Source organism: Mus musculus, chromosome 11, assembly GCF_000001635.26.
Source record: "Mus musculus strain C57BL/6J chromosome 11, GRCm38.p6 C57BL/6J".
Classification (NCBI taxonomy): domain Eukaryota; kingdom Metazoa; phylum Chordata; class Mammalia; order Rodentia; family Muridae; genus Mus; species Mus musculus.
The window spans coordinates 96,290,826-96,315,945 of record NC_000077.6 but is presented as its reverse complement, the minus strand read 5'-3'; the positions used below and the strand labels follow the sequence as shown (position 1 = coordinate 96,315,945).

The 25,120-nt window shown below is 51.0% G+C and overlaps 3 protein-coding genes and 1 long non-coding RNA gene across 5 annotated transcripts in view; 1 reads left to right on the top strand and 3 right to left on the bottom strand.

The window, feature by feature from the left end:
• Window positions 1–8,845, bottom strand: part of Hoxb3 (homeobox B3) — a 40,830-nt gene extending 31,985 nt beyond the window's left edge. Inside the window, exon 1 of the mRNA XM_006532290.4 lies at window positions 8,749–8,845. The gene's annotated coding sequence lies outside the window, so the exon portion shown is untranslated. The remainder of the gene's footprint in view (window positions 1–8,748) is intronic.
• A 190-nt stretch (window positions 8,846–9,035) lies between these two features.
• Window positions 9,036–24,909, top strand: Hoxb5os (homeobox B5 and homeobox B6, opposite strand). Its single transcript, NR_131758.1, has 3 exons — window positions 9,036–9,209; window positions 22,392–22,571; window positions 24,681–24,909. It is a non-coding gene; the product is annotated as a homeobox B5 and homeobox B6, opposite strand (long non-coding RNA).
• Hoxb5 (homeobox B5) lies at window positions 9,825–12,434 on the bottom strand. The gene is made up of 2 exons (NM_008268.2): window positions 11,771–12,434; window positions 9,825–11,056 (listed from the first exon to the last, which is right to left on the bottom strand). Exons 1-2 carry the CDS (start codon window positions 12,330–12,332, stop codon window positions 10,809–10,811), a joined length of 810 nt encoding a protein of 269 aa, NP_032294.2. The 5' UTR covers window positions 12,333–12,434; the 3' UTR covers window positions 9,825–10,808.
• On the bottom strand, window positions 14,377–23,132 carry Hoxb6 (homeobox B6). 2 transcript variants are annotated; one of them, XM_006532292.4, is made up of 3 exons: window positions 22,933–23,132; window positions 16,355–16,847; window positions 14,377–15,277 (listed from the first exon to the last, which is right to left on the bottom strand). In XM_006532292.4, the coding sequence occupies exons 1-3, from the start codon at window positions 23,107–23,109 to the stop codon at window positions 15,018–15,020; spliced, it is 930 nt and encodes a 309-aa protein (XP_006532355.1). In that variant the 5' UTR covers window positions 23,110–23,132; the 3' UTR covers window positions 14,377–15,017. The 2 variants fall into 2 exon arrangements, with proteins under 2 accessions (XP_006532355.1, NP_032295.1); NM_008269.2 differs by lacking the exon at window positions 22,933–23,132 and having other exon boundaries at window positions 16,355–16,872.
• Window positions 24,910–25,120: the final 211 nt, after the last annotated feature.

Below are 25,120 nucleotides of genomic sequence, written 5' to 3'. Positions count from 1 at the left end.
GGCAACTGGGTCCAGAGACCTCAGTCTTTGTTGTTGTTGTTGTTGTTGTTGTTGCTGCTGCTGCTGTTATTGTTAAACCTCATAGATCTAGGCATGGCAATGTTGTCCTCTGGGTTTGTTTTCTAACCCCAATGCCCTCCTATAGGCCAGACTCATACTTAACTGGAGAGAGAGTCAGAGAAAATACATTGTAGTTTTGATCTTCATCAAAGACGGGGTTCAATTTAGTCACCCATAGACAAAGTGTGCTGCTTTGACCCAAGCATCAAGCAAGAACAGTCCTCTCAAAAGGTATTTAGAAGTACCACGACCCACTCCAATGTCCAGGCCCCTCCCCTATCCCATATCTCCTGTCCTGCTCTTGAATACTGGTCTAACTCTGTTTCAGAGAGCAGCTAGTCTACATTTTGCTGATCTATGCTTTAACAAGGGATGTGGCCCAGGTTTCCTGAGCTCCAAGGGAGAGGAATAGGGATAGAGAGATGCAAAGCTGGGTATGGTTGAACCTAGGGCCGGAGCACTGAGATTTTCGCTTTTGCGAATAGGAGAGCCACCACCTGCCCTCCCACCAAGGCGCAGCTGCAACCCCCATCCACACTCCCTCCCTGTGTAGACGCCAGGGGCGGAAGACAGGATTTATCTGCAACTCCAGGACAGGTTTCATTGCAGCTACACGCAGCCTCACCTCTCTATGTCTAGAATACCAACAACAATAACCATAACAATGAAAACACGCAGAGCCAGGGGCTTGGGCACGCTCTCTGCCCTATCTCTAGTGCTCCGGATCCTTTAGAGGCCACTTGGCTGCCTTCTCCTGGCAGCCACAGGTTGCTAGTGTGACCCCTCGCTGCCCAGCCCAGCCCTTCTCCGCCATCACAGGCCTACCCCCGGCGGCACAGAAAAATCATCCACCTTTTATGGACGAGTTGGAAGGGAAACAGAGAGGAACAGGAACCCGAGGGCCAACCGGAGGTCAGTCTCTAGCGGGTCCGGGCACCCCAAGCGCGTTGAGCATAGCAAGGGCCTGAGCCGGCAAGAGTACTCACCCAGCCGCTCCCCGCCTGCTCCAAGCCGACCGGCCGTGGCCCGCTGAGCAACAGCGGAGCTCGCTCCTGTCCACTATTGTGTATCCGGAAAACCGAACCGCGGCTGCGGGCAGTGGAACCACATGCCCCCTCGGAGGCCGGAAAAGGACTTTTTTTTTTTTTTTTTTGGTGTGTTTTTGTTTTTGAAGAGCAAGTTTTCGTATTAATCTCATACTTTGGCAGTCTTTGTTAAACAGCAGGCGCGTCACGAGGTTCTCGAACATTTTAATAATTTTTAGACGCCGTGACCTGCGGTTCACCCCTCTCCGGGCCTCCCCCACGAGCAGGCAGTTAGTATAATATGCTCACGCAGTTCGCTCGGTCATATTGAATTTTGCGCAGGTCATTACTTGGGAGAAAAACGACAGAGCAGGATTTGATTCAGTTTACCCTCTCCAGTTCTACTTTTCTCTGTTCCCCCACCCAACCCCCAACCCCCAAAAGTCTCCATTCCAATGCGATTCAAGCTGACCCGCCTTTGCTTTGATTTTTCCATCATTCCAATATTTTTGCCAGCTCCCGTGCCCAGCGCTGAGAGCAAGACCGTGTGACCCCGTGGAGGGAATCCTTCGGAGGCCCGAACACTAAACAACTATGCTGGCACTGGCACCTGAAGGGCAGAGAGTGTGTCACTGGGCATCTAAACCCTAGAAAGCAGGCCTCAGTCAACGGTTTCCTTCTCTGATGTCGCCCTAAATGCTTGCACTCTGCAGGGCTTGAGTCAACTGAGACTTCTTCGTCCACTCTGTCGCCCCAAATGTCAGCTACAGGGACACTTCTAAAACTTGGAGGCCCCAGAGTTCCAGACTTTCCCACCTCTCTGGATGGAGCAATTAATCCACAGCAGAGCCCTGGGAGATAGGCTGGATTGCACTGCTGGAGGCTGAGGCTGGAAGCTTGAGGACCTGGCTTTCAGAGGCTGTAGTTGTCCCTAAAACCAAAATACTCCTCATCCTTAGTTCTCACTCATTCAGCCACTCTGTCCCCACCCCCCAAGACCAAGGTTTTAAAATCTGGTGCAATGTCAATGTCTATAATAGCTTTCCCTTTCTCTGGCCCCCAGCGGACTGGTTGAGTTAAGCCAGATGACTCTTCTTCCACGCTGGTAGTGGTACCCTCTGCTATGGATGGGTTGGGAAAATACTCTCTAAGGCAGCCAGTTTGGTCTGGGGTGGCAGAAGTCACTCTTCCCTTCCCAAAACCTTTTTTAGCTTGGGACTTTGGGCCACTCCAAGTCTATTACAGATTTTTTTTTAATTTGTCATTATCTTCTCCTAAGATGAAGGCAAATGAGACTTAGGAGGAGATCAAACAAAATAGATTCTCTCCTTGCCCCTGTAGCCTCTACTCCTCAGGCCCCAAGACTTCCTCTCTGGACTCCACCCCCACCCCAGAGAATCTCACTTGAGAACTAAATAAAAATAAGATTCCAAACACCTTTTAGTTGGGGTGGGAGGACCTTGGGGTTAAATTGACTTGAAACTTGCTATTAACCTTTTTCTTCCTCATTGGCTTTATTTCAAAAGTCATCTTTACAAAAGCTCTCAGGTTTTCTCCACTGTGGAAGGACAAACACCCACAGTACAACTCCTATAGCGAATGTTTAGAAGAGACTGTGATGGCATCTTATAATGCAATAATCACTTAAAGACCAAAATAGGCATATGCTTTGTTATTATCACGGTCTCTAGGAAGCATTTTACTTATGAACTAAGCTTAATGCATAGACTGAGGGTTCATTTCAGGTCGCCTGCTTCAACTCCATTTACAAAGATCTCCAAGTGATCATTAGGTATTTTTCCATCACACTTGCCCTTCCCTCCTCCAAAGAGGGAGAGAGGGAATCCGGATGAACATCCAAACGGAGGCTTGGGAGAGAATGAGAGAGCAAACGACTTTTCAATGCCCTAGTTCTTAAGCACGACATTTAAAAGAAAGGATGGAGAATTAAAAAAGAAAAGAAAATCTCTAGCACTGACCCAAAGTCTTGAACTCAGCTTCCTGCAACTAGTCTAGGAACTAGGGGTCTGGGAAAACAGGGGACATCTTTCAGGTGGGTGAGGAGCCTGCAGTTATCCCCTTTAGGGCGAGCAGGGTGGGACTGATGTGAGAATCAAGCCTTCACCTTGGAAGCCTTCTTTTGGTCCTGCCAAACGTCCTGCAAGGACGTGTGGGTAATTGGATTTTTTTAAATGTGTGCGGCTGGGTAGGTTTTAATTAAATTTCATGTGGTGACTCAAAGGTTATCTTTGGGAGAGAAAATCGTGTGGAGGACTCGCCACGCCCGGAGCACCGTCTTTTGTGCAGCTCTCCACCAAGAAGCCTCACAGTTTTAGCGGAATGGTCTCTTCCTTCCTCAGTTTCCCCTCTCTCAAATATCTGCCTTCCCCCTATCTCGTTTCTGCTGCCTCCACCCCTTCCAACCCACTCTTGCCTTCCTTACCTCCAGCAGCCCAGGCTCTCTCTTCTCTCTTCACACATACAGCCCCCTCCCCTCCCCCTCTTCCACCCCGCCCCCGCCGCTAGACGCCTGGGCCGCCGGGATCACGCATGCACGTAAACTTTTGACCCTCCAACTTTGCGACCTCTCCGGCAATAACACAGGCCTCACAGCCCCGGGTCTGTGAATACTGCGGAAATCAAAGAGCAAATCACCTTTCTTGTCCCTCCCCTTTGGCCACCTTGCGCACCCCACCCCAAGAAAGAGCTTTTAGGTTTTTCAGTAACTCCTAGGGGTGGGGTGAAGCACGGACCCCACTTCCTGCATTTTCATACGTCTCTTTGGTTGAGATGCCAGCCAAGGCTTTTGACCGCCCACCCTCCTTCATTCCTGCCTGAAAGAGTGAGGCGGTGATTCCTGAGAGAGGGCCTATGGGACCCGCTGAGTGGCAGAGTGGGTTGGCCAGAAGAAGAGTGAATTCTAAGGTGAAGAATAGAAAGAGCTTGAGGCAGGGTTTCCTTGGGATCAGAAGAGTCTACTGTGCCCTTAGGGGTGAAAGGAGAGCTCTGTCCTAACAATGCAGACCCAGCGGGGCCCGGGGCCACCTTGAGCGGTCGCTCTCTAGCGTCTCTAAGACCCCAGCCTGGCTGTGAACTTGGTCTAAGGCGGACTCTACTGGCAGATCCGGGAAGTTACAGCCTCTGCCTGCCCGCCAGCGCAACAGCCCTGCAGTGGACCAGCGCGCTTTCGGTTTCCCATCTGCCCAAAAACCACCTCTCAGGTTCCCATCTGTTGCAGGGAAAGGTTTCATTTCTCCTTTCGTAAGGTCCTTTTGGAGTTGTTAAGCAAGAAGGAGAGAGAAAAGAGAAGAAAGAGAGAGAAGGGAGGAATAGAGAGAAAGAGAAAAATAGGTGTGTAACAGCGACTCCAAATTCCCCCAAGAAGCGACTCCCTACACAGTCATTTTCTCACCATTGGCCTGCTAAGTGCTTGGTGCAATGTTAACTGCCCCCCTTTTCACTTAGGGATGTTTGGGGGGTATCTGGAGGTTATGAAAGGCAGCCTCAGGCCTAGAAATTATCCCTTGCTGAATGATTCATCCTACCCTACCGGGATCTGAAGCCAATGGCTTGCTGCTGCAACCCTAGACGCTGAGTCCCAAGGTCTCAGGGCAACCTGCAGCCACGTGCACTCGGTCCCCAGTCCTTTAAGAAAGGAAGACAAGAAGAGCCAGGCCTAGGAGCCTTTGACATGGGCATGAGGCCGCAAGGTGCTTCCCTTTGTATCCATCCTCCTTTCTCAAAGGAAATTAAAAGAGGAGAAACAGGAAGGCAGGAAGTTAAGGTAGAAAGGAAAGGAAAGGAAGGAGAGAAAGAGAAAGTAAAATTTAAGAAGTGCTATGTACTGGCCAACAGGTTCCAAAATTTCTCGGATTTTGATCCTATCCAGGACTTTAAACCACCACCACTTCCACTTGGAATTACTAAATCAATGAATTCTCAATAAATTCGTTAAAAGAAAGGAGGAAAGATCACCTAAACCTGTAGGCATACCCCGGCGTGACCTTCAAGTGGCTGATGGGTAGTGAGGCCAGCAGCGGGTAATGTATGCGGCAGAGGCCTGGAGCCCCCACATAGGCCGGCGCTCGCACCCCTCCACCCCCGTCTGCTGACCTCTGCGTGATCCCGGACTCTATGAATTATTGATGAGATATGAGCGTTGATTTCCCCTTTCAGGATGCAAACTCCATTATATTGTTAAAATGGCGATTTAATCGTTGAGAATAGCTTTGGTGTGGGTTTTTTCCCCCAACTCATTTGCGCCTCCTTCCTTTTCATTTAACTCTCTTAATTAAATCCTTTAACAGATTTTAATCACTTTTTGGAGAGAAGAGTAGAAGGAAAAGGAAAGGCCACAGCACGGACAACAAATGGGACAGTAAAAGAACCACTCAAAACAATCCTGAAAACCATCAGAAAGCTACTACCTTTTGGGAAGTTGAAATGAAGGCGTGGAAGGCTGTTAACGCCACTTAAAAAAAAAAGTGGCTTTGGGAACCTCCACCAGAAACAGCATCAGCAAGCTAGAAAGACGGAACTGAACAGGGAAGACTCATTAGAAGCCTAATCTAACCCCTAGAAGATTTTTGAGGGAGTCCAATTGCAGCAACCAAGTCAGGCTTACCCCTTGCTGATGTCCAAGGACTTTGAGCTTGGGAGGGTCACAGGATTCTCGTGGGCAGCAACTCTTCCTATCTGGGCCTCAGGGACACTTAGGGAGAAATGGCCATTCTCCATAAAGGGCCCCCATTGCTCCCCTCCCCCTTCCCAAACAGCTCAGTTTCCATGTGGTGTCTGGGTTAATTAATATGGATGTGTAACTGCGCTGCAGCAATCGATAGCCCTGCTGTGGGCAGATCCCAGCCCCAAAATCCAATTACTCTAAAAACCTCCAAAAAATGAATAAAGTGACTAGGAGTGCCAACTCCTAAAAATGGGGGAGGGGAGATTCTTATTAGCCTTGTCCTCTCAGGTTGGTCTGGTAGATTCCAGGCTGGGGTGCTTCTATTCGATGAGAACAGCCCCAGAAAGGGACTAAATTCGGGAATATATCTGTTCCTTTTGCATATCTGTTCCTTTTGCTTCAAGTCTCTTTCCTTTGCTTCAGATGTTTGGCTTCTGTCCCAGCATCCAGATCCCAGAGATAAAAGAACCAAGCAGGGGAAAGAAAAACTGGCTTTTAGATCCCTGAGTGTACCCCCTCATCCCCCAGTGAAGAAGGTCTCGCAGCCAGGGAAGGGTTAAGTGTCCCCACTGCAGTTATGGAGAGGAAGCTGATGAAATATGGGCCCTTGGAACTCCAGGCTGGGCCAGCTTTCCTGTTTATACTTCTTCATACTTCCTCCCACCCCAGTGGCCACAGAGAAACAAAACAAAACAAGCAATCAAATAAAACAAAACAAAATCAAATTGTCCTCCCAGTGGAGGCCAAGCTGGGCTCTGCCCCTAGGGCAGATGATTTGCCTAGAGGGTGCTGGCTCGGTTTGTGGCTCAGAGAAGTTGAGGCCTAGACAGGCGGAGGAGAGAGAAAACAGTAAAGAGAGAGAAGAGGGCTGGGGGGCACGAAGGCAGCATTTTCAGAGAGGGCAAGGGCGGGAGAGAGGAAGAATAAAAAAGGGAGGAAAGGAGAAGGAAGAAAGGAGGAGGAAGGGAGGAAGGCAGAGGCAACACAAGTCTGGGGCAAGGAGAGTTCGTTATACCCCATGTACACCTCATCCTCTTCCCCAACTTGCCCTGGCTACAGGTCAAAGAGCAGATGCTCCAGAAAAACCAAGCTGCAGAAGAGAAAGCCCACTAGGGCTTGTTCTCCAAGATCTGCTTAGAGACCTTCCACGTAGGCACCCGCAACCAGAACTGTTCTTTGCCATTCTGAAAAAATCTATTCAAACATGCTTCATAGATGTCTCAAGGCCGTTGGCCTTGAACATTCTATCAGAGTTTGTTAAACTGACATGCAAAGTGTAGGAGGGGGGGTGCATCTTTTCAGAGACAAGCCTGGTTATCTGGGGCTCAGGACCCTGAAAGGATCTGGAAAGCAAGATAGACTGAGGCCAGGAGCCAGGAAAAAAAACGATTCCCATGGAACCCCCAGGTTAGACTCTGCTACTGCTGCACACCTCCTCTGCACTTCTTTGAACTGCTTTGAAGCCCTCAGAAGCCAAACCTCCAAAGCGTATTCATATTTTAAGTGTTGCTGGCATCCTTTGATCCTTTGGGAGTGGAAAAGAGTGTCCTTTACAAGGGGTGTAAATGTCCATCGTTCTTTGAGAGATGCATCTTTAAGCTAGGGTGAGGCTCCCATGCCCTTGGTCTCTTTCCTCTGATCCTAAAGCCCATTGAGACTCTCCAGTAATTTTGGATGTGGGCAAGGAATAGTGGGCTCAAAAACAAAAACAAAAAACAAATAAAAAAAAAAACAGAGAAAGAGCAAGGGGTGGGGTAGAACAAGAAGGGCTAGAGCATCACTATCCCCTCAATGGGAAACAGGGAGACCCTGTGGCCCTTCTTTGTCAGAGATCACAGCCCCTCAAAATGCTAAGTCCTGTTTTAGGAATTATCCACCGGAGTTGGTGAACCTAGAGACAGTGAGCTTTTGGGAAGCAGGACCTGAGTCACTGGCCCCAGAGATCTCAATGAAAAGCATGGAGGAGACACAGCCATTTGATCCGTAAGAGGATTCTAGCTGTTAGAAGAAGACTGACTTTTCCTTAGAAAACAAGTTTTCCATGGTGGGGTCCAAATGTGGAAATCCCTCTGGTTTACAGTGGTACACAACAAAGAGAGCATTCAGAGTCCCGGAGAGGGCAGAAGAGGAAAGAGAAAGACTAACACCTGAGTCTCTTTGGGGATCTATGTTCCTGGGCAGGCTGTATTTGTGGCAGGCTATAGTTAGACACACCTCTGTCTTCCAGACCTGGAGAGAAGCTCTCATCTTTCAGACCCCTGGTTGGGAATTAGGTTTGCAACTGAAGGCTATGAACCGCCTACCCCCCAATCCGCTCCTCATTTTGACTCAAGCTCCTTCTTAAGAGACCACCAAAAGAAATCAATTTAAGACCAACAGGATGAAGTTGGGTATAAAAAGCACCGAGCTCCCGGAATTCTGGATAACCCTGGGGAGACCATAGAGAGTGCAGGGGCAGACGTTAAAAACCCAGAAAACATTTCAGGGCAAGGTAGCCCACAGCAGCCACCTTCCCTATCCTTTTCTCTAAATGTATCCAGGTAAAAAACGACCTGCGGGGGGGGGGGGCGCGGAGTGTGCCCCCAACACACCCCAAACAAATTCCATAAAGTTTCTTTCCTTGGGACTAAGGGAGATCTCTCTGAAGACACCCCCCCACCAACCTTTATCCCAGCAGTCCACATCCCTCTTTCTTGTCCCCTAATTTCCAAAGACATTGAAGGAACATGGACCCCACAAGACCCCCTTTCTCCACAGAGTCCAGTGCTCTTGCACATAAACACCAGACACCGCCCATCACTGAAGCCTTACAGAACTAAGCCCTCACTTCAGGCACCCCACTTCTCAGAACTAGATATATATATTTAATGTTAAATTTCCCCTGTATCATTCTACAGCCCTATTGGAAACAAAATTCTCTTCTCCCGTCCCAAGCCCCAAAACTGCAAGGAGAGAAATCGAAAGCTGAAAGCGACTTACTGTGGAGTTCTGGGCCTGGCTGTAGGCACTGCCTTCTTGGGCTGCTCTAAGCTAGAAGAGCGCTCACCTACCTCTGCCCCCTTCCCCACCACAGTGAGCAGTTAAAGTGTCACTTAACATTCTGGAGAATGTGAAATATACCGCGCGGTGTCAACTCCCCAAAACCATAAAACTAACTTTATGGACCTCACGTGACTTTCTCGAGCCAGTGAGGGGTATCTGTCTGACTTCTCGGCGATTTTTACGATCTAACTTCGAGATAAAACCCCTATCCATTTGACATCTAAATGTCATAGCGACTTTTGGGGTAGTTTGCTTTCGGCAAAGGGGGACAAAGTCATGGGGTGAGAGGGAAGGAGGACCCAAAACAGCCTCCAAGACCCTCACCATCTCTTCACCGGCTCCCCCTCCCCCCCCACAGGTCCTGTAAGAAGTTGGGCCCAGCTGGAAGGGATTGACCGGTAAGTGTCCAGACTTGACTCTTATGCTCAGGGTGGAAGCTCAACTGGATGGAGGAAAACTGGGCCCTGGTTTTGGACCAGGCTGGAGGGGGAGCCAGGGGTCTTTCAGAAGAAACCCTAACCAAGAGGGGAAGGTCAGTCGGGACCCCTGGATAGGAGAACCCCTTGAAAAGTATAGAGAAGGCCAAGTGTGACCAAAAAAAAAAAAAACCTTTGAAGCTAAGCAGATTTCCTCCCCCTTAGTGGGTGGCAGAGCTGAACATTTGAGCTTTTGGAACAGGAGACAGGGCATCTGGGCAGGCCTTTACCAGACTCAAAGGACCAGAGGCCTTCTTGCTCAGAATTTAGGCCCAAATTACTCTTCCTGGAGCATTTTCCAAAGGCTTTCCATACCCGCTGAGTATCAGGATGGGGTCCAGCTGAAGGCCACGTGAAGTTCCTGGGCCTCTCAGTCCCCTCATCAAGCCTCAGTGGGCCAAGCCTGGGAGTGAGGTGGCTTTGAGGGATTTCTGGTGGGCTTCCCTATGCCCTAGATTTATTGAAGATGGTCTTAGACCAGGTTGTGCTGGATGGTGAAAGAGTCAGACCCTCTGAGAAAAGACAAGTAGAGGGCACTGGAGTGGGGGAAACATTTATTCAACTTCAAGGAAAGCTACAGACATACCAAAAGCTAATCACTGAGACAGGCCTGGCAAAGACAGATTTCACACGTAGCACAGCATCCACCCGCTCACTACAAATGGTCTTGGAAGCGAAATGGGTGAGAGAGGAAGTGATTGGCCTGACCCAGACTATCCCCATATTTACAGCATTGGGCCTTCTAGCCAGACCCACGGATTCACAGAGAAAAATCACAAGACATTTTACACTGAGGATTATTTCTGATTCCATACGCTTCCAGACTAGGCCTTGTGGGGCCTACCAGGCAGCAGGAGTTCAGCTCTTGCTCCTTTCCTCTCCTCTTCTCAATGTCCACACTTTGACCCTTCCCTAGCTCCCTTCCCACCCCAAGGAACAAGCTACCTGAGCCTAGGGAGTGGGGGCTGGGTGGGGCTGAAGAAGGATGAGGTGGGAGAAAAGAGACACAGACAGTGGGCTCCATTTCCCAGGCCAGCTCAGCTGGGCCCAGCACTACCCAACCTCAACTGCTGCCCCTTATGGAAGTTTCCAGCAGAAACTCAAAATACAGCCATCATCCTTTTATAAATAAGTTAGAACACAGACGGGGAGGGGAAGTCACATTAAACATGCGAATTTCTTTTTCTTTTCTTTTTCCTGGGGAAAGGAGCGCAACCACAGACACGAGGACATTCAGAAACACTGGCAACTTGGGGGGGGGCGAGCCAAGAGAAGTGGGGAGCACGGAGGGGGAAATAATAATAATAATTATTATTAACAATAATAACAAGATAACCAGTCCAGGAGAGAGGGAGCCATGGGAAGACCTAAGACCAAACGAAAAATTGTAACACAGGACTGGGGTGTGACAGGCTCGTGGGAACTGGTCCCCAGCGGGCAGCGGCAGTGCAGGGAAGATTGGAAGGGTCGAGCTGGGGTTGGTGCGGGCTCTCGGGCCGCCCAGGGCTCCTCCGGATGGGCTCAAGGTTGGAAGGCGCTGCCGGCTGTAGCCAGACTCATACTTTTCAGTTTGTTGTCTTTCTTCCACTTCATGCGACGGTTCTGGAACCAGATTTTGATCTGACGCTCGGACAGGCAAAGCGCGTGGGCGATCTCGATACGTCGCCGCCGGGTCAGGTAGCGATTGAAGTGGAATTCCTTTTCCAGCTCCAGGGTCTGGTAGCGAGTATAGGCGGTCCGGGCCCTTTTTCCGTCTGGCCCAGTCATATCTAGAGCAGTTAGAGGAGAGCCCCGAGGCAACGTTATTCCGGTTAAAGGAGGGGGCACTGAGTGGGAGGGGGCGGGGAGCAGGACCCAGGCGTCCCCAGCACCCAGCTCACCGCAGCTCCCATCCTCCTCACCCCAGATGCCTGCATCCAGCCTCTATTTCTTCATACCCCCCCTTCTCCAGCAGCCCCCACTTCTGATGGTAGTGAATGCTCCCGGCTTTGTCTCTGGCTCCTTCCCAGTGCCTCACCCTAGGCTGGGTTCAGGCGGCAGCTCGCCCGGGAGGGAAGAGAGCCACTGCACTTTTGCCCTAGAAAGCTCCGTTTATAGCCCATTCCCCCTTTGCTAGCAGCAGTCTCAAAATTTCTGTAATAATCAGGACCCTTCCTCACAATACACAAATCCCATCTTTCATCCTAAAGCCGGTGACTGGCTAGGTAAACAAAACCTAAGCTGAACGTGGCAACAAACTGGCCTTTTTTTTTTTTTTTTAAATGCCTACGCCCAGAAAACAACACTGTTTGGCTCTATCTATGGAGCTGTGGGGACCCTTTCTGACACTTTTCCCTCTTGATGGCAAAAAAAAAGAAAGAAAGAAAAAGAAAAAAAGAAAAGAAAAAAGGGATCTATATTTGAGGCAAAGCCAAGCTTTGCTCGCCCCCACCCCCAACACAGGGCAGGAATGCGGAGAGGACAAAAAAGAGATGGAGAATTACCGTGGCTGATGTGAAGCTTCCTCATCCAGGGGAATATCTGTGGAGTCTGCCCCTCGGGCGCGGCCGTAGAGGTGGCCATGGGCTCTGGCTGTGCTCGAGCCAAGCTGGGGCTGCTTAGCTGGCTCGCCGCTTCCTCGGGCTCAGAGGACGCGCTGGCCTCGTCTATTTCGGTGAAATTGGCGCTGGAGCTGGCTGGGGTCGCCTGGTCGGAAGGGGACGAAGCAGAGGGCTTGGCGCCGTGGCTGTCGCCGTTAGTGCAGGGCAGGGACTCGGGCGAGGACAGGGAGCAGCTGGACGTCGCCTGCCTGAAGCGGGGTTCCTGGGCGGACGCGGGGAAGGCGCGCGAGCTCTCGCCCACCGCCCCAAAGTGGCTGGAGGAGGCCGAGGAGCGGTTGACGCTGAGATCCATCCCATTGTAATTGTAGCCGTAAGAGCCGGTGTGCATGGCAGCGGGATCCCTGTAAGAGCCGCTCAGAGAGCTGCCACTGCCATAATTTAGCAACTGATAGTCCGGGCCATTTGGATAACGCCCCGAGAAGGAGTTTACAAAGTACGAGCTCATTTGGGTGATTTTGGAGGGCTTGATTTGTGGATCGTGGTCGTTATAACCCTGTGCTTCACGATTTATGATGTATTAATGAATTATAGCGATGCACTGTACTTCGTTTTGCTATGTATGCGGCCAAATATGGGGGGGGTTAGAAGGGGGATGGGGGGGCGTTAGGGAATCACGTGCTTTTGTTGACCAGTCGTAAATTCTCACTGATGACCTCAAGAGGTAATTCATGCTCTATGGTTACAAATAATGACGATCGGAGAATCGTTAGGGCCGATTCAATGCGAGCCTCCGAGAGGGGGGGAGAAAGTGAGAAGGGGGAAAAACAGGGAGAAGGTTGACGTTGGCCTCTGAGCAGAGCGCGCCACCTCCCGGCGATTGACGGGAGCGCGGGCCGCAGGCCGCCATGGCGGCTTCGGCAACCTCTTTGCTGGCTCTGTGCAACCGCCAAGCCAAGAAAGAAACCCGGCCCGCAGCTCACTCACAGGCTTGAACCTTTAGGAAGATGGATTTGAGTCTTTTGCCTACTTCGTTAGGGTGCGGCTATCCCCTCTATTTGTGGCCTCTCTGACATTATCATCACCATTATTATTTTAACTCTGGGTAATATAATCAAAATGAAGTTGCTTGATCTTCCCTCCTTAGGCTTTGCCAGTCCCCAACTTGGGTAAGGAAATGGGGGGAAGGATTATAAGTTGTGTGTGAAAAACAATTATAAGAATTTTGTTAGCTCAGCCAGGTCTGCTTCTTGGCTAGGCTTCAGCGGCGGGTCCACAACACGAGAGAGAGCCGCAGGACTAGGCTGGAGGGAGGCTGGAAAAGGCAGGGAAGCTCTTCGTTCTCCTGGGCCCCTGGGAAGTTTGGATTTTTCCTTCTGACCTCTCATCCTTAGCCTAGGCCTAGGAACCGAGGTAAACAGGGACCCTAGAAGAGAAAGATGGTCGGTCGGCCAAAGACTAGAGAGACAACCGTCTGAGCGGTTAAGGTTTGGTGGTAACTCTTCTGCGGGAGTTTGGGGTTTAAACAGATCCCCTTTAACAAGCTCGCCAGATGCCAGCTATCTCATTCAGAGACCAAATCCAAAGCCTTGTGTTGCTGGTGGCCAATAATTGGAGAATTTGCTCATGGCCTTACCGCCTTCCCTGGGAAGGTGTTCGGAAGACCGGCGGCCCCTTGCTGAGCTCGCTGGGCGGCCAGAGATCTCCGCAGCTGGGCCCCTTCTGCCAGACGGCTATTTTCTTTAAAAATAAAAAAAGGAGGGGGGAGAGGGAGAAGGAAGAAAAGAAAACGGGGCCTGAAGCTTGCTGCTCGGGTGTGGGTGGCAGTAAAGAGAAAATGAGCCATTTTGGGTTGAGAAGGTGAGACTAAAGGCGCCATCACCTGGACCCCTGCCCTCGGGTCTCCAAAGAGCAAGATAAAGTCGGGCCCTTGCAGCCTTCTGCTGCCGGCTTCCCATTCTCTTCCTGGCCACCGAGCTCCTACTTAATATGAGAAGAGGCACCCTGGAGCCTGTAGACGAGTTGTGGAGAGATGCCCAGTGGCCTCATTTTTCAGTCTCCGGAGCAATAGGCCGGGGATCCGAGGGCCAAGGCCGGCAGAGACAGCCATGTGGGCGGGCCAAAGGCCAGGGCCCTTGGCTCGAAGAGGACAGAAAAAAACACTGCAGAGCGCCTAGACCCGCCCAGCTCCGTCTCTCCAGAGCTCTGGGCAAGGAGGCCTCAAGTGGCATCCCTCCAGAGTCTCACAACCGAGGCAAGCTTAGAGAACAAGAGGGAAAAAGGCTTTCTCCATCTCGTGTCTGAATGGGAGAGGCAATTGTGAATTTAGCATCAGAGAGACACAACCAACGCTGGGGCCTGGGAGGACCGATCCCTGGCCTCTGCTTTTGGCTCCTTGCTTTTATCTCAACTGTAACTTCCGAATTGAGGCTGGAGGCTGGGAAGGCCCTGGGGCAGACCATGGCTCTTGCCTTTGCTGTTCAGGCTCAGGGGTGACAGGGTGGCTGGGGGCTATGGGGGAGATGACAGGGAAAGATTGGATGTGACTGAGCTGCGAGTTTTCACATCTTTATTATTATTATCATCATCATCATAATCATTATTAATAATATTAATATTATTACCGAAGTATTTCACGTCCGGAGCTAAGACAAGACTACAAACACAACACATAGAAAATTAATAAAATAGAACTTTGTTTTCTTCTGAGGCTCCTCTTCTTCCTTCTAGGTAGTATGTGCTCCTTCCAGTGGCTTTGGGGAGGGGGTAGGAGAGACAAGTCTGGGGTCAGGGAGTCTTTCAGGTCCCTGCTGAGGGGACAGCGAATCTACCATTGAACCGTGCACGGGGGACATGGACGAAATGAGACTCGACAAGGACATGAGCATTCTGCTCTGCTTCCAGGAGACATCAAGTGAGTCCGATTCTCAGTTCTCACCAGAGAGCCTGATGAGGCCAAGGTGGGTTCTTCGGGGGAGGGAGGAGGCGCTGGGGGTGCTGGGTGGGCATCCGCCAAGCGCCCAGGAAGAGCTCTGCAGAAGGGGGCATCCAGGCAAGCACTGGGCCCTGCCCGTCGTGCTCTGGACAGCAAGTCCCCAGACTCCCCCGACCGCAGAGCCTTCTGGGGCTTTCGGGTGCCCTAGGTTCCCCCACAGACCTCTCCCTTCGCGTCCCCCCTCCCTTTGCAGCACCTTCACTCGGCTGGCTTTTCCTCCTCCTCCTCCGCACTGAGCTGAGACGCACTGAGCAGTTTGCTCTCCTTTTTCCACTTCATGCGCCGGTTCTGAAACCAAATCTTGATCTGCCGCTCGGTCAGGCACAGGGCGTGCGCGATCTCTATGCGCCGCCGGCGGGTCAGGTAGCGATTATAGTGAAATTCCTTCTCCAGCTCCAGGGTCTGGTAGCGTGTGTAGGTCTGGCGGCCTCGCCGACCGCTGGGCCCAAAAGAGGAACCTGTTACGCAGAGAGGAGAAACTGAGGCCTGGGGTCATCACACCAAGCCCATAGCCCCTCCCCCACTCGGCCCTCAAACGTAAAGCTAGCCTGTCGGGAGTAGTCTTTCCCCCTCCCATTCCCTGGTCCCCGTTTCCTACTCCTCCAGCGCCCCCTCCAGATTCCCTCCTGGACTCCGAGGCCTGTGCTTTCTTTCTGCCTAGACTTTCAGTGGGGGGAGAGGAGGGGCACTTGGACTCTCACCTGAGCTTGGGGGAGGGGCTGGCCAGGTGTGCCTCCTACGAGCTGTATCTTTTCTTTCCCTTCCTTTCCATCCATCCAGCCCTCCCTACCCTACTCGATGATAGATTCTGGCCCTTAATCCCTAATGACGTGGATCGATTCATAGTCCGCATTAACAGCCCCTCACTTTCGTGTCCTGCTAATGGACATCAATTGGGACTTGAAGCCCACAAATAATCCAACCTGAGACCCAGGAGCCAGTTTGTTCTTCTCACTCCCTCCGCCTGTCCTCTCTTCTTCCTTCCTCAGACTATACGACCCTATGGTAGTGTCTCACAGCTCCCTGGTCCCCCTTCCCCAGTTCTCCTCCCCCAGCCCCAGGGAAACACAATCCAGGACCCAAGTAAACTCGCCCTTGCCGGCGTCATGCCACCCCTCCCCTTTCATGACGCACTCTTGTTTTTAATGGAGTGGTCTTTGGGTGCGGGGCACCCCCCACCCCTCAGATCCGGACAAGAGCTAGGGAGAACATAAAGGAATACAGGACCAGAGACTGAGTCCCCTAACCTCTTCCGGATCAACAATCCTAGCCTGACTTAAGTAGGGAGAGCCCACTTATTCCCCCTGCCTTACTGTGCAGCTGGGACTTTGCAAACTTTGCAACTTCTGCGGGCAAGAGGACTGATCTGGAGGTCGGGGGGGGGGGCAATCTTGCTCTATCTGCTGAGATGCCCACCTAGTTCCCAATGGGAGAATTGGGGTTGGGGGATGCTGACACTTTCAGTCTTTCTGCTTGCCGACCCCCCCCCACACACACACACACACAGACACGGGACAGCGGGAAGTCTCACTCACTGTTGCACGAATTCATGCGCTGCATCCACGGGTAGACGGGCGTGGAGCACTTCTGCTCCTCGGTCTCTCCGAACACGCTCTTGTCCTGTGCGCAGTCGGACTTGCGCGGCTCGGGGTGGAACGGGGGCGGCTCGTCGGCGCCGGAGAGAGCGCAGGCCGCGTCCTTCTCCCGGTAGAAGGCAGGCGCCGGCCCATAATCACAGGGCGCCGCCCGGCCGTAGCCGCCGCCGGCTGGTGGGTAATAGGAGGACGCCGCAAAGCCCTTGTCCTGGCCGGGTCCCGGCCCATAAGGCGCGGGGTAGTGCCGCAGCGGGTCCGCATAGCCAGACGAGTAGAGCGGCAGCTGGCCCAGGAAGGACTCCTGCCCGCTGGCCAGAGTGACGGGGAAGGTGGAGTTCACGAAATAGGAACTCATCGGGAGGGGAGGCGCGCGAGGCCGCTGCTGCTCCGCCGGGTTTATGATTTGTTGTGTTTTATAGTCCGAGCGCCGCGCCTATTAGTAGTATAGCCGAGATTGGGTTTTAGCTGAGGGGGGATGGCGAGGTGCCAGTGAGGGCCAGAAGGAAATACAACCATCTGATCCAACACTGACCAATGGCAGAGGCAGGAATTGTCAAATAGCACCCAGGAGGAGCGCAGCCTGCACGAGGGACCCGCGCACAAACCTATCAACCTTTTCCCCCTCCTTCCTCTCTCTCTCTCTCTCTCTCTCTCTCTCTCTCTCTCTCTCTCTCTCTCTCTCTCTCTCCACAACGCGCCCTGATCCACCTACGTATGATCTGCGAAAGAGACGTCTGTGCTTTTGAGGGAGGAGGAAGCAGTTAGATGAAGATCATCCCATTCCCCAGTGATGAAATAAATACAACCTCCCCCCCCACCCCACCCCACGCAGGAATAGGGAAAAGTTAATTGTGTTTTCAGAAAAGTTAACCCCTGCGTTGCATGGGCCCGTTCCCTCAAGGGAGGGCTGGGTAAATATCCTCGAATCTCGTTGAGAGAGAATAAAGGGGGAAGGTCTGTTTCTAGGGTTTTGTACTGGTGTGGTGGTGGTGGGGGGTGGAACGAGAACGGACTTGTCCGCTTATTTGCTTCATTTTAGAAACAAGAAAAGAAGAAACACCCTCCTTTGAAGGTTTGGAAAATCGTTTATTGTTTATCAGGCCTGTTTCCCCCTTTTAAGTTTAGGTTTTATTGTATCCCGACTTCAACCCAATTCCCCAGCTTAGAGGAGGGCAAGCCAGTTCCTTCTGCCTAGAAGACCCAAAAGAAGGAAATGTCAGGGGTGTGTGAGCCCAGTTTCTCCCTCTGGCTGCTCCCCGAAGCTATTTGCTATTGCTATTTGGCAAGCCGACCATCCGTATGCCCAGCACAGCTCAGCCGTCCTGGCTGCAGTCTTGACTGAGACTGGGCCCTGGAGAAAGAAACTAGTAGTCCTTAAACTTGGTGATGAAGGGGAAACCCCAGCCTAGGTAACTTTACTTGTTTTCATCTCTATTCTTCCTGCAACCCTTGCTTGGTCTCTCCTCATCTATCCTTATCTCTCAGGCCAAATGATGTAGCAAGAATCCCTGGCTACAGATTTTTAGAACCAAAGATGTTCCCTGTAAATCTAGATACTGGGGGGAATTGTCTTAGAAATGTTGAGTCTTCAGTATTGGAGACCGAGAGTCTCCTCTTTTTCCTACTCTCTTTATAAACTGGTGGTTCCCTTTGAAATTCGCATCCCAAGACTTGGTTTGGATTTGATTTTATAAGGAGAGAAGGCTGCTAGGTCCTCCTAGGGACTTAGTAACCACCTTCCAACCATCAAACTGGCATGCTTGCTCTAGTTCTAGACACTCACAACACTCCTGTCTCTCAGCCACTCTACAGACCACCTCCCACGTCTCATGTTTATATCACCTTCTTAGCTGCTGTAAGGACTTGGGAGTGGAAGAAAATAGCTATGCTCTCTTCCTCTCTCATCCAAAGAAAATAAGGACAGATCCCAACCTGGGGGACACAAGGTATTTCTGACATTCTAAAATGCACACCCAAGACAAACAGTGTATCCAACCTGAAGACAGGGAGGATTGGTTGTAAGACGGTGCCTGGGGTCAGGCCAGGCTGACCCACCTCTGCCTTGTTCTTTGGGTTCCTTTTTGTGAGCCAGCTCTGCCCACGGTTAATAGGAAAGGGCTGAGGATGGCTGATCAAGAGGGAGGATTTATTTGGCTGCAATGTGGCCTCTGAAGTTCTTTGAACTCATAGCAACTGCTAGGCTGTCCCTTTGTGGCAAAATGACCATTCCCGGGTATCTCTCTTAGCCTCAATCCAGTGGTGGAGGTGGTGGGGCATAAAAAGAAGCTCAAACCTCCTAGTGGTGAAGAAAGCATTGCTCTCCAGTCTAGAAATGCTGGGCCCATGCTGAGAGAGGAATAGGAGCTATTTCATCAAGGCAACAAGGCACGGGAGGACCCTCCCCCTTTCTTGCCACTGAGGCTGGGCCTTGGGCCTCAGCCTTTCTCCCTGGTCACAATGTCCTCATCATAGGAAATACTGTATAGCTGTCCATGTAAAGTATGGCCCAAGTAAGAGGAGGCTTTCTCCTGTAATAGAGGCGGGAAAATAATTGCTTTATCCTTTAGAGCAGCAACCCCTGAATTAACCTCACCTCCGCAGGTTGCTTGTCTGAAGATGGAGCCACAACGGCCAGGGCCAGGGCGCCTGGAGTCGGGCATGAAAGGAAATAGCGCCTCATCGCTCTTATCTAAGCCCAGAGGTATTTATGAGCGTTTATTCATCTGATCCGTTTGTTTGGGAAAAGGAGCAGGCAGGCAGAGCTGAGCCAGAGACTGCCTGGTTTCTGGAGCCAGATCTCTAAGGATCTGCCTGTGGTTCTGTCCACCTCAGTTTGTCTGTCTTCACTGGGAAATAAGTAGACACACAGCAGGCACCAGCCAGTTCTCCATTAGGGTTGCCGCCCCCTCACTCACAGAAGGAGGGATGTAAATATATACCAAGTCTTGAGTACACAGCATTGGGACTGTCCTGATACCCCACAGGCAGGATTTATAATTGTGATTTTCTGTGCTTTGAGTCTGCAGTCCCGTGGGTAAGCATGTACATTCCAGCTCCCAGAGAAATGTTGCTTAAGTCATTTTCAGCTCAGGAGAGAAAATCTCTGGAAGGTAATCTTAGGAATGCCTTTTGCCTGTATGAGGAGGTGGTGAGACAATATCTAAGCTTCCTATTTCTCTGAGATGACCCCCCCCCCGCCAGATCCTTGGGTAGTGGGTACCTTCTCCTGTTCCATCCTCAACTTTACTTAGGATGGGGGGAATGAAAAAATCTCTCAAACCCAATCCCCCCCCCCTTCTGATCGTCTGAAATGTTCCCCAGTAGTGCAATGTGATGGCGCCTATAGATTGGAGATAGACTCTTTACGTGGACACTCGGCCCTAAAATCGACTAGTCCAAATCGCGAGGTACAAAGACCTCATTTCCATTATGCAAATGATCGGCATCCTCTCTGATCTTCTAGGAGGAGTGGGCAATCCTTCTCTCCCTCCTCTGCTTCACCCTTACCCTAAGAGCTCCGAGGTGGTTCAAGCCCTGTACTAACCTGACTTCCCCCTCCCTATGTTTCCTTCTGGTTGCCAAAAGAAAAAAAATTAGGAGGGCCCCCAGACCTTCCTGCTAGATCCCTTGGGGCCTCCTGCAGAGCGAGCAACTCACTAAGCTGGGTCTGGCCTTCTAGCCGCCAGAAAGTCACTCTTAACGCACGGAAGGAAAAAAAAAGCTTAAAGATTTGCTCTAGAGACCTCTAAGGCTCCTGGAAGCAGCAATGGTGTGTGCCCCCAGCACTACACAGCCCCTAGGCCCTCAGCTCCCAGCCAGACCTTAGTAACACCTTGCCCAGCCTGGCACCGCAAGCAATTTCCTGGAGCAGCCCTCCCCCCGCCCAAGAACGGGGGGGGGCACAGCACCTTGAAAGGGGCGGCCAGAGCTTCCTCCAGCAGCTTGAAAGACCGAGCTAATCAGTAACCGGTGAGACAGGGGCCAAGACTCCAACGCCTCTGCGGAGGCGCGCACCCCGCCCTCGCCACCCCCTTTTGGGAAAGCGGTTCCGTTAACCGGGTGTGAGGGGTCCGGCAGGACAGGAAATTACAGTGTTTTGTTTTTTTTTTTTTTTTTTTTTTTTTACGATTTCTCCTCACTCATGATGTTCTACCAAAGCTTTTTTTTTTTTTTTTGCGCGATTTCGCTTGAAACGGTCGAGAATGGGGGAGGGGACCAACACTCACTTGCAGACACCAACAGTTTCCAGAAAATTCAGTTCAACTCCTTCACCACGGACTCGCCAGCTTAGGAATTGGCAAAACCCACAAACCAACTGGAAGAATACAGACTGGGTTTGTCTTTTGACAACCGAGTGGAACTGCCTGGCCGGCGCCTCCCTTAACGGGACCCCCTCCCTCCCTTGGCAGAGAAGAAAACTAAATAAACCTTGAACAGATTTGGCCTCACATCTCTCCAGCGGTCCCCAGTCGTGTCTCGTGTCTTAGGTGGTGAGGAAGGTCGTAGGTCTGAACCCTCAGCCCTTTGGCTCAGTACCCCCTGTCCGTGGGTTACAGTGTTACTCCTCTAGACTCCCTTTCCCACTACCAGCCTTCAGGTTTGTGGCTGGGATGAGTGTGGAAGGGTATGCAGGAGACGGGAGAAGGTTGAGGATAATGTGACAAGAGACTCATTCCGCTTTCTAATCTGCACTCGGGGACTAAGAGGACATCAGCGTGGGCCGGTATCCCACCGAACTGCGCGACAGGGGCTCAAAGCAAACCCGCAGGGCTCGGGGAGTGTCGAGCGATTTGCTGTACCAAAGCCGCCTGTCCCCGAACGGACGGTAGATGGCAGCAAACTGCATAATTTGGGTCAGAGGAAACTGTCTAAGGGACGATTTATAACCCACCAAGACTACAAGGGGAAAAGACCTTTAGTTTGAGTGGGTTTGGAGGGTATTTCCCGCCGCAAATAGGATCCGAGCGTCCTAGATGTTGGCGATTAATTTCGCTTGCTAAGAAACCAAGGTCTCTCAGTGAGGCCCTTTCAGGCCTGTGTCTAGAGCTTTTTATCTGGGCCCCCAGGGAACCCCAGTCTTGTGCCACAAGTGGCTACGTTTCCCTCTCCTAATAGCCCAGGAGACCAATGTACCTACACACTCTCCCAAGACACTAAAATCGGATAACCTGAGACCTGAGCCTGAACCATCTATCTGCACAGGCTCCTTAAGAAACAAGAAGACAATCCTTATTCATGCAAACCAAACGAAACCACAACGCCTCCTGTCCTTCATTCATACCCACAGTCACTTATCTCTCTGTCACTGATAGCTTCTCTGGGGACCTTTCGTCCCATTTTATAGTCCTCACCAGTCAGCCTGAAGCCTATCAACCACTTTAGGAATCTGTCTCATACCCAAGAGATCTTTCCCCCCCCCCATCCCCTCCCCCACCCCCAGGAAGCCAGGGAACAAAAATTGGGCGGCGAAAGACAGGACTTAACTTTGAACTCAGACTCCAGGAGGTTTTCCCAGATCATACATACCATTACATTTTGTATCCCAACCCACCCACTCCCATCCTCCCAGACATACACACCAAATGGATTTGTGTGTACAAGCCTGAAACAACATGCTAAAAGTCTCTTCCCAACCGCATTAAAATCCAGGAAAAGTTTGAAATGTGCCCATAGCAGATATACAATTTTCTCCACCAAAATCCATACATCTTATACCAATAAAACACAAGTAACAAGATCAAATCACACAGAGACCAACAGACTTTAACCTACCGCATTAAAACCACAAAACTCTCTCCCTGCAGGCTCCCTCCGGCTGGCGGGAGTGGCAAGAGACCGGTGGCAAAAGAGCTGGGAGGTCTTCGGCTAGCTTCCCTTGCTTTGGGTTCCTTCACCCACAACCCTTTATTTTCAGAAATGTCTCCGAAGGAAGATAGCGAACATTTCTCTGTGAATTGTTCTTTTTATATCACTCTAGACGCCTCTTCGCCCTAGGCTGGCCTCTGCGGAGATTCCAGGCCCCACAGAGACCAGGACTTCCCTCAGCGCCACCGCCCCTCGTGCCAATGCAGCCGGGAAATCGCCATTACCCACACTGGGCAAGAGAAACCGCACGGGGGCAATCGGAGAGGCCAGGAAAAGGGAGAGATGGAGGGAGGTGAGCACAAACCCACAAGGGCCAGAGCGACTGGCCAGCGTGGCTGTAGCCCAGACACCCCCCACCCTCGCTTTTGCAGACCCCTCGCTGGAGATCTCTCCCAGCTAAAAAAGCAACATAAAACCGGCCTCATAGGCCCCTTTCCATCCCTCCTCCCCATCTTCCCTGCAGCCGGTCCCCCTCCAGGAAGCAGCCACCCCTGTCTCTACTACAGAATTTCCTGGGAAGCCTCTCCCAGCAGCGCCCAGAGGTGGGGTTCAACCCTGTCTTGAAATGGGGGGAGGAGGAGGGAGAAAAATCTAAGCCCCACCCCCTGCAAGAAAAGGATGCAAAAGAATAAGAATTGTAGAATCTTCCTTACCTTTGCAGAACTTGGGGGATTTTGCCCTCCTCCGGATTCAAAAGGATGTGGAGGGAGGGATAAAGGAGCGTTCGGTATCTTCTTCAGCTTCCAGATAATATTGTCCCAACCTGAGAGCCGTCGTTTCCCCTTCTCAGACTTGAGAGAGAGGTTGTTTCGCTTTTCTGATATTTGCATAGAAAATGGAGTAAGTTCTGGCTTTGAAAAATGATATCAGGCTGCAGTCCTGGGCAGATTGTCCATTTAGCCTTCATGATGACTAAAAATCCCAGATCAGCAAGTAAATTAAGAATCAAAATTATTTTAGGTTCTCTCTTTTGTGTAATTCCCACCCCTCCTTCCCTCTCTCAGCCTTCTCTCCTCTCCCCCCTCTCCTTCTCTCTCTCTCTCTCTCTCTCTCTCTCTCTCTCTCTCTCTCTCTCTCTCTCTCTCTCGCTCTATCGAGCTGATATTGAAGTATAAAAATATCAAGAGGCTGGAGCCCTGAAGGACGGTAGTGCTCCGACCTAGGTGTGGTGTCCAAAAGAATGCTGCATTATAACCACCAGGGAAATGATAAAAAGTTCATGTTCACGATCGCCCGGCCACATGACCGGCGCCGGCCAATCGCTGGATTCAACCACTCATAAACTTCTATCACAAAGTTGTAAATTTTCATAAAACAACAAGGAATTTATTGCATTTCTTCATGGCTGCTCCACCAGCAACCCTTTTCTCCGTCGCCATCTTCTTTTCTTCCCCTTCTCTTTTTAGGGAAACCCCAATCTGAGACAGCTGAGATTTGGGGTGCAAGAATTCAGGGTGGAGAAGCCATAATGGTTCAGCTAGAACCGGGGTTTTCTCTGGAACCTCCACATTTTTTCTCAAGAGCTCTGTCTGTCTTTTATAGTAAAAGTCCCCACCCCCACCCCCAGTCCTCCACAAGGGAATGTTCTGAGAGGTGAGGCCAAAGCAGCAGCCTGTGTTAGGAGCTGCTATCTGCTTTGTGACAAAAAGAAAGCTCCTGTACCCCCTCTCTTCATCTGAATACCCCACATTCCTAGCCCTAGAGACTGTGGGGTTCCCCCACCTGTGCGGTTTGCAGCATTGCAGGTGTGGTGTGGGGGTGGTGGGCGTCAGTCCACAGGGTCTAGTTTTTGCCTCGGGAGGGAAGGTGTCCTGGATAGGGGCCAAGCTCGATACTCTAACAAGCAGATTCTCCACCTCAGCACCTCAGAAACTGGGGTGGGGGGGAGGGAGAAGACAGATCACTCCCGCCCCAACGCCTGCTTTCGGGACCAGGTTCCCCTGTGCTCGCCAGGGGTTGCAGCGGTCAGTTCTGGGGAAGCCGCAGGTTTTAAGGGCTTTTTCTTACAAATTGAAGCTGCGGGTTTTAAGGGCTGTCTCTTAGAAATTCAAATTAAGCAGATTTTTTCCGGAAACCAATCACCTTTTTCAAGCCCTTTTAGTTTAAGATAACCTTCTTTAGACAACTGAGGGTTTGTAAACGAATAAATATTAAAAACCAGTACCCCATGTCTAGGTGAAAAGACACTGTCGTTTAGGTTTTTCAGCGATGAAGGATTTACGAAATCCTTGATTTTATTTTAACAATAACTCACTCCGTTTTCCTAGGCTTTCTTTAAAAAAACAAAAACTACATTTTAGGTTGAGTTTCTGGTAACCAAACGCAGAAAACGAAATAATCCCCTTTAAAAAAAACATATTTTTCTCTCCCTCCCCCTCCTGTGTGTGTGTGTGCCCCTCAGAAGGTTCCAGGTTGGCCGTACTCAGGAGCAGGCCGAACGGCCCAGAGGAAGCCCTGGCGTCCGGTGCTGCCAGGCTCACTGCGGACGCACCCCAGCCCGGTAAACTCACTGTCGCTCGCCGGGACTGGTTTCCCTTCAATTTAAAAATTTCATGTGGATCGCCCATGCCAATTTAGAATGAAATAGATTTAAATACATAAAGTAAAAATAAATTGAAATAAAAGCAAGGCATCTGATGAAAAATGTTTGCCGAGTGGGAAAATTGTGAGCACCCTGGCAAGTAGGTTGTCCTGGGGAGGCTAGGAGGCCTCTACTTGCTGGCCTGGCCTCTTCCCAAACCACCTCAGAGTAGAAAGGATGGGTGTTCACCCTTCGCTTCCCTTCCATTTGTTTTTTGAAGGCCTACTGTTTTGGATTTTATCACTGTACTTGTGGCTGGT

Excerpts from the sequence above, each read along its gene's own strand:
- Hoxb5 (NM_008268.2), bottom strand. The coding sequence starts at position 12,332 with ATGAGCTCGTACTTTGTAAACTCCTTCTCGGGGCGTTATCCAAATGGC. Across the intron at positions 11,057-11,770 it reads GAAGCTTCACATCAGCCACG|ATATGACTGGGCCAGACGGA; the intron begins GTAATTCTCCAT and ends TAACTGCTCTAG.
- Hoxb6 (XM_006532292.4), bottom strand. The coding sequence starts at position 23,109 with ATGCAAATATCAGAAAAGCGAAACAACCTCTCTCTCAAGTCTGAGAAG. Across the intron at positions 16,848-22,932 it reads ATCCCCCAAGTTCTGCAAAG|GCGCGGCGCTCGGACTATAA; the intron begins GTAAGGAAGATT and ends TACTACTAATAG. Across the intron at positions 15,278-16,354 it reads GCGCATGAATTCGTGCAACA|GTTCCTCTTTTGGGCCCAGC; the intron begins GTGAGTGAGACT and ends TCTGCGTAACAG.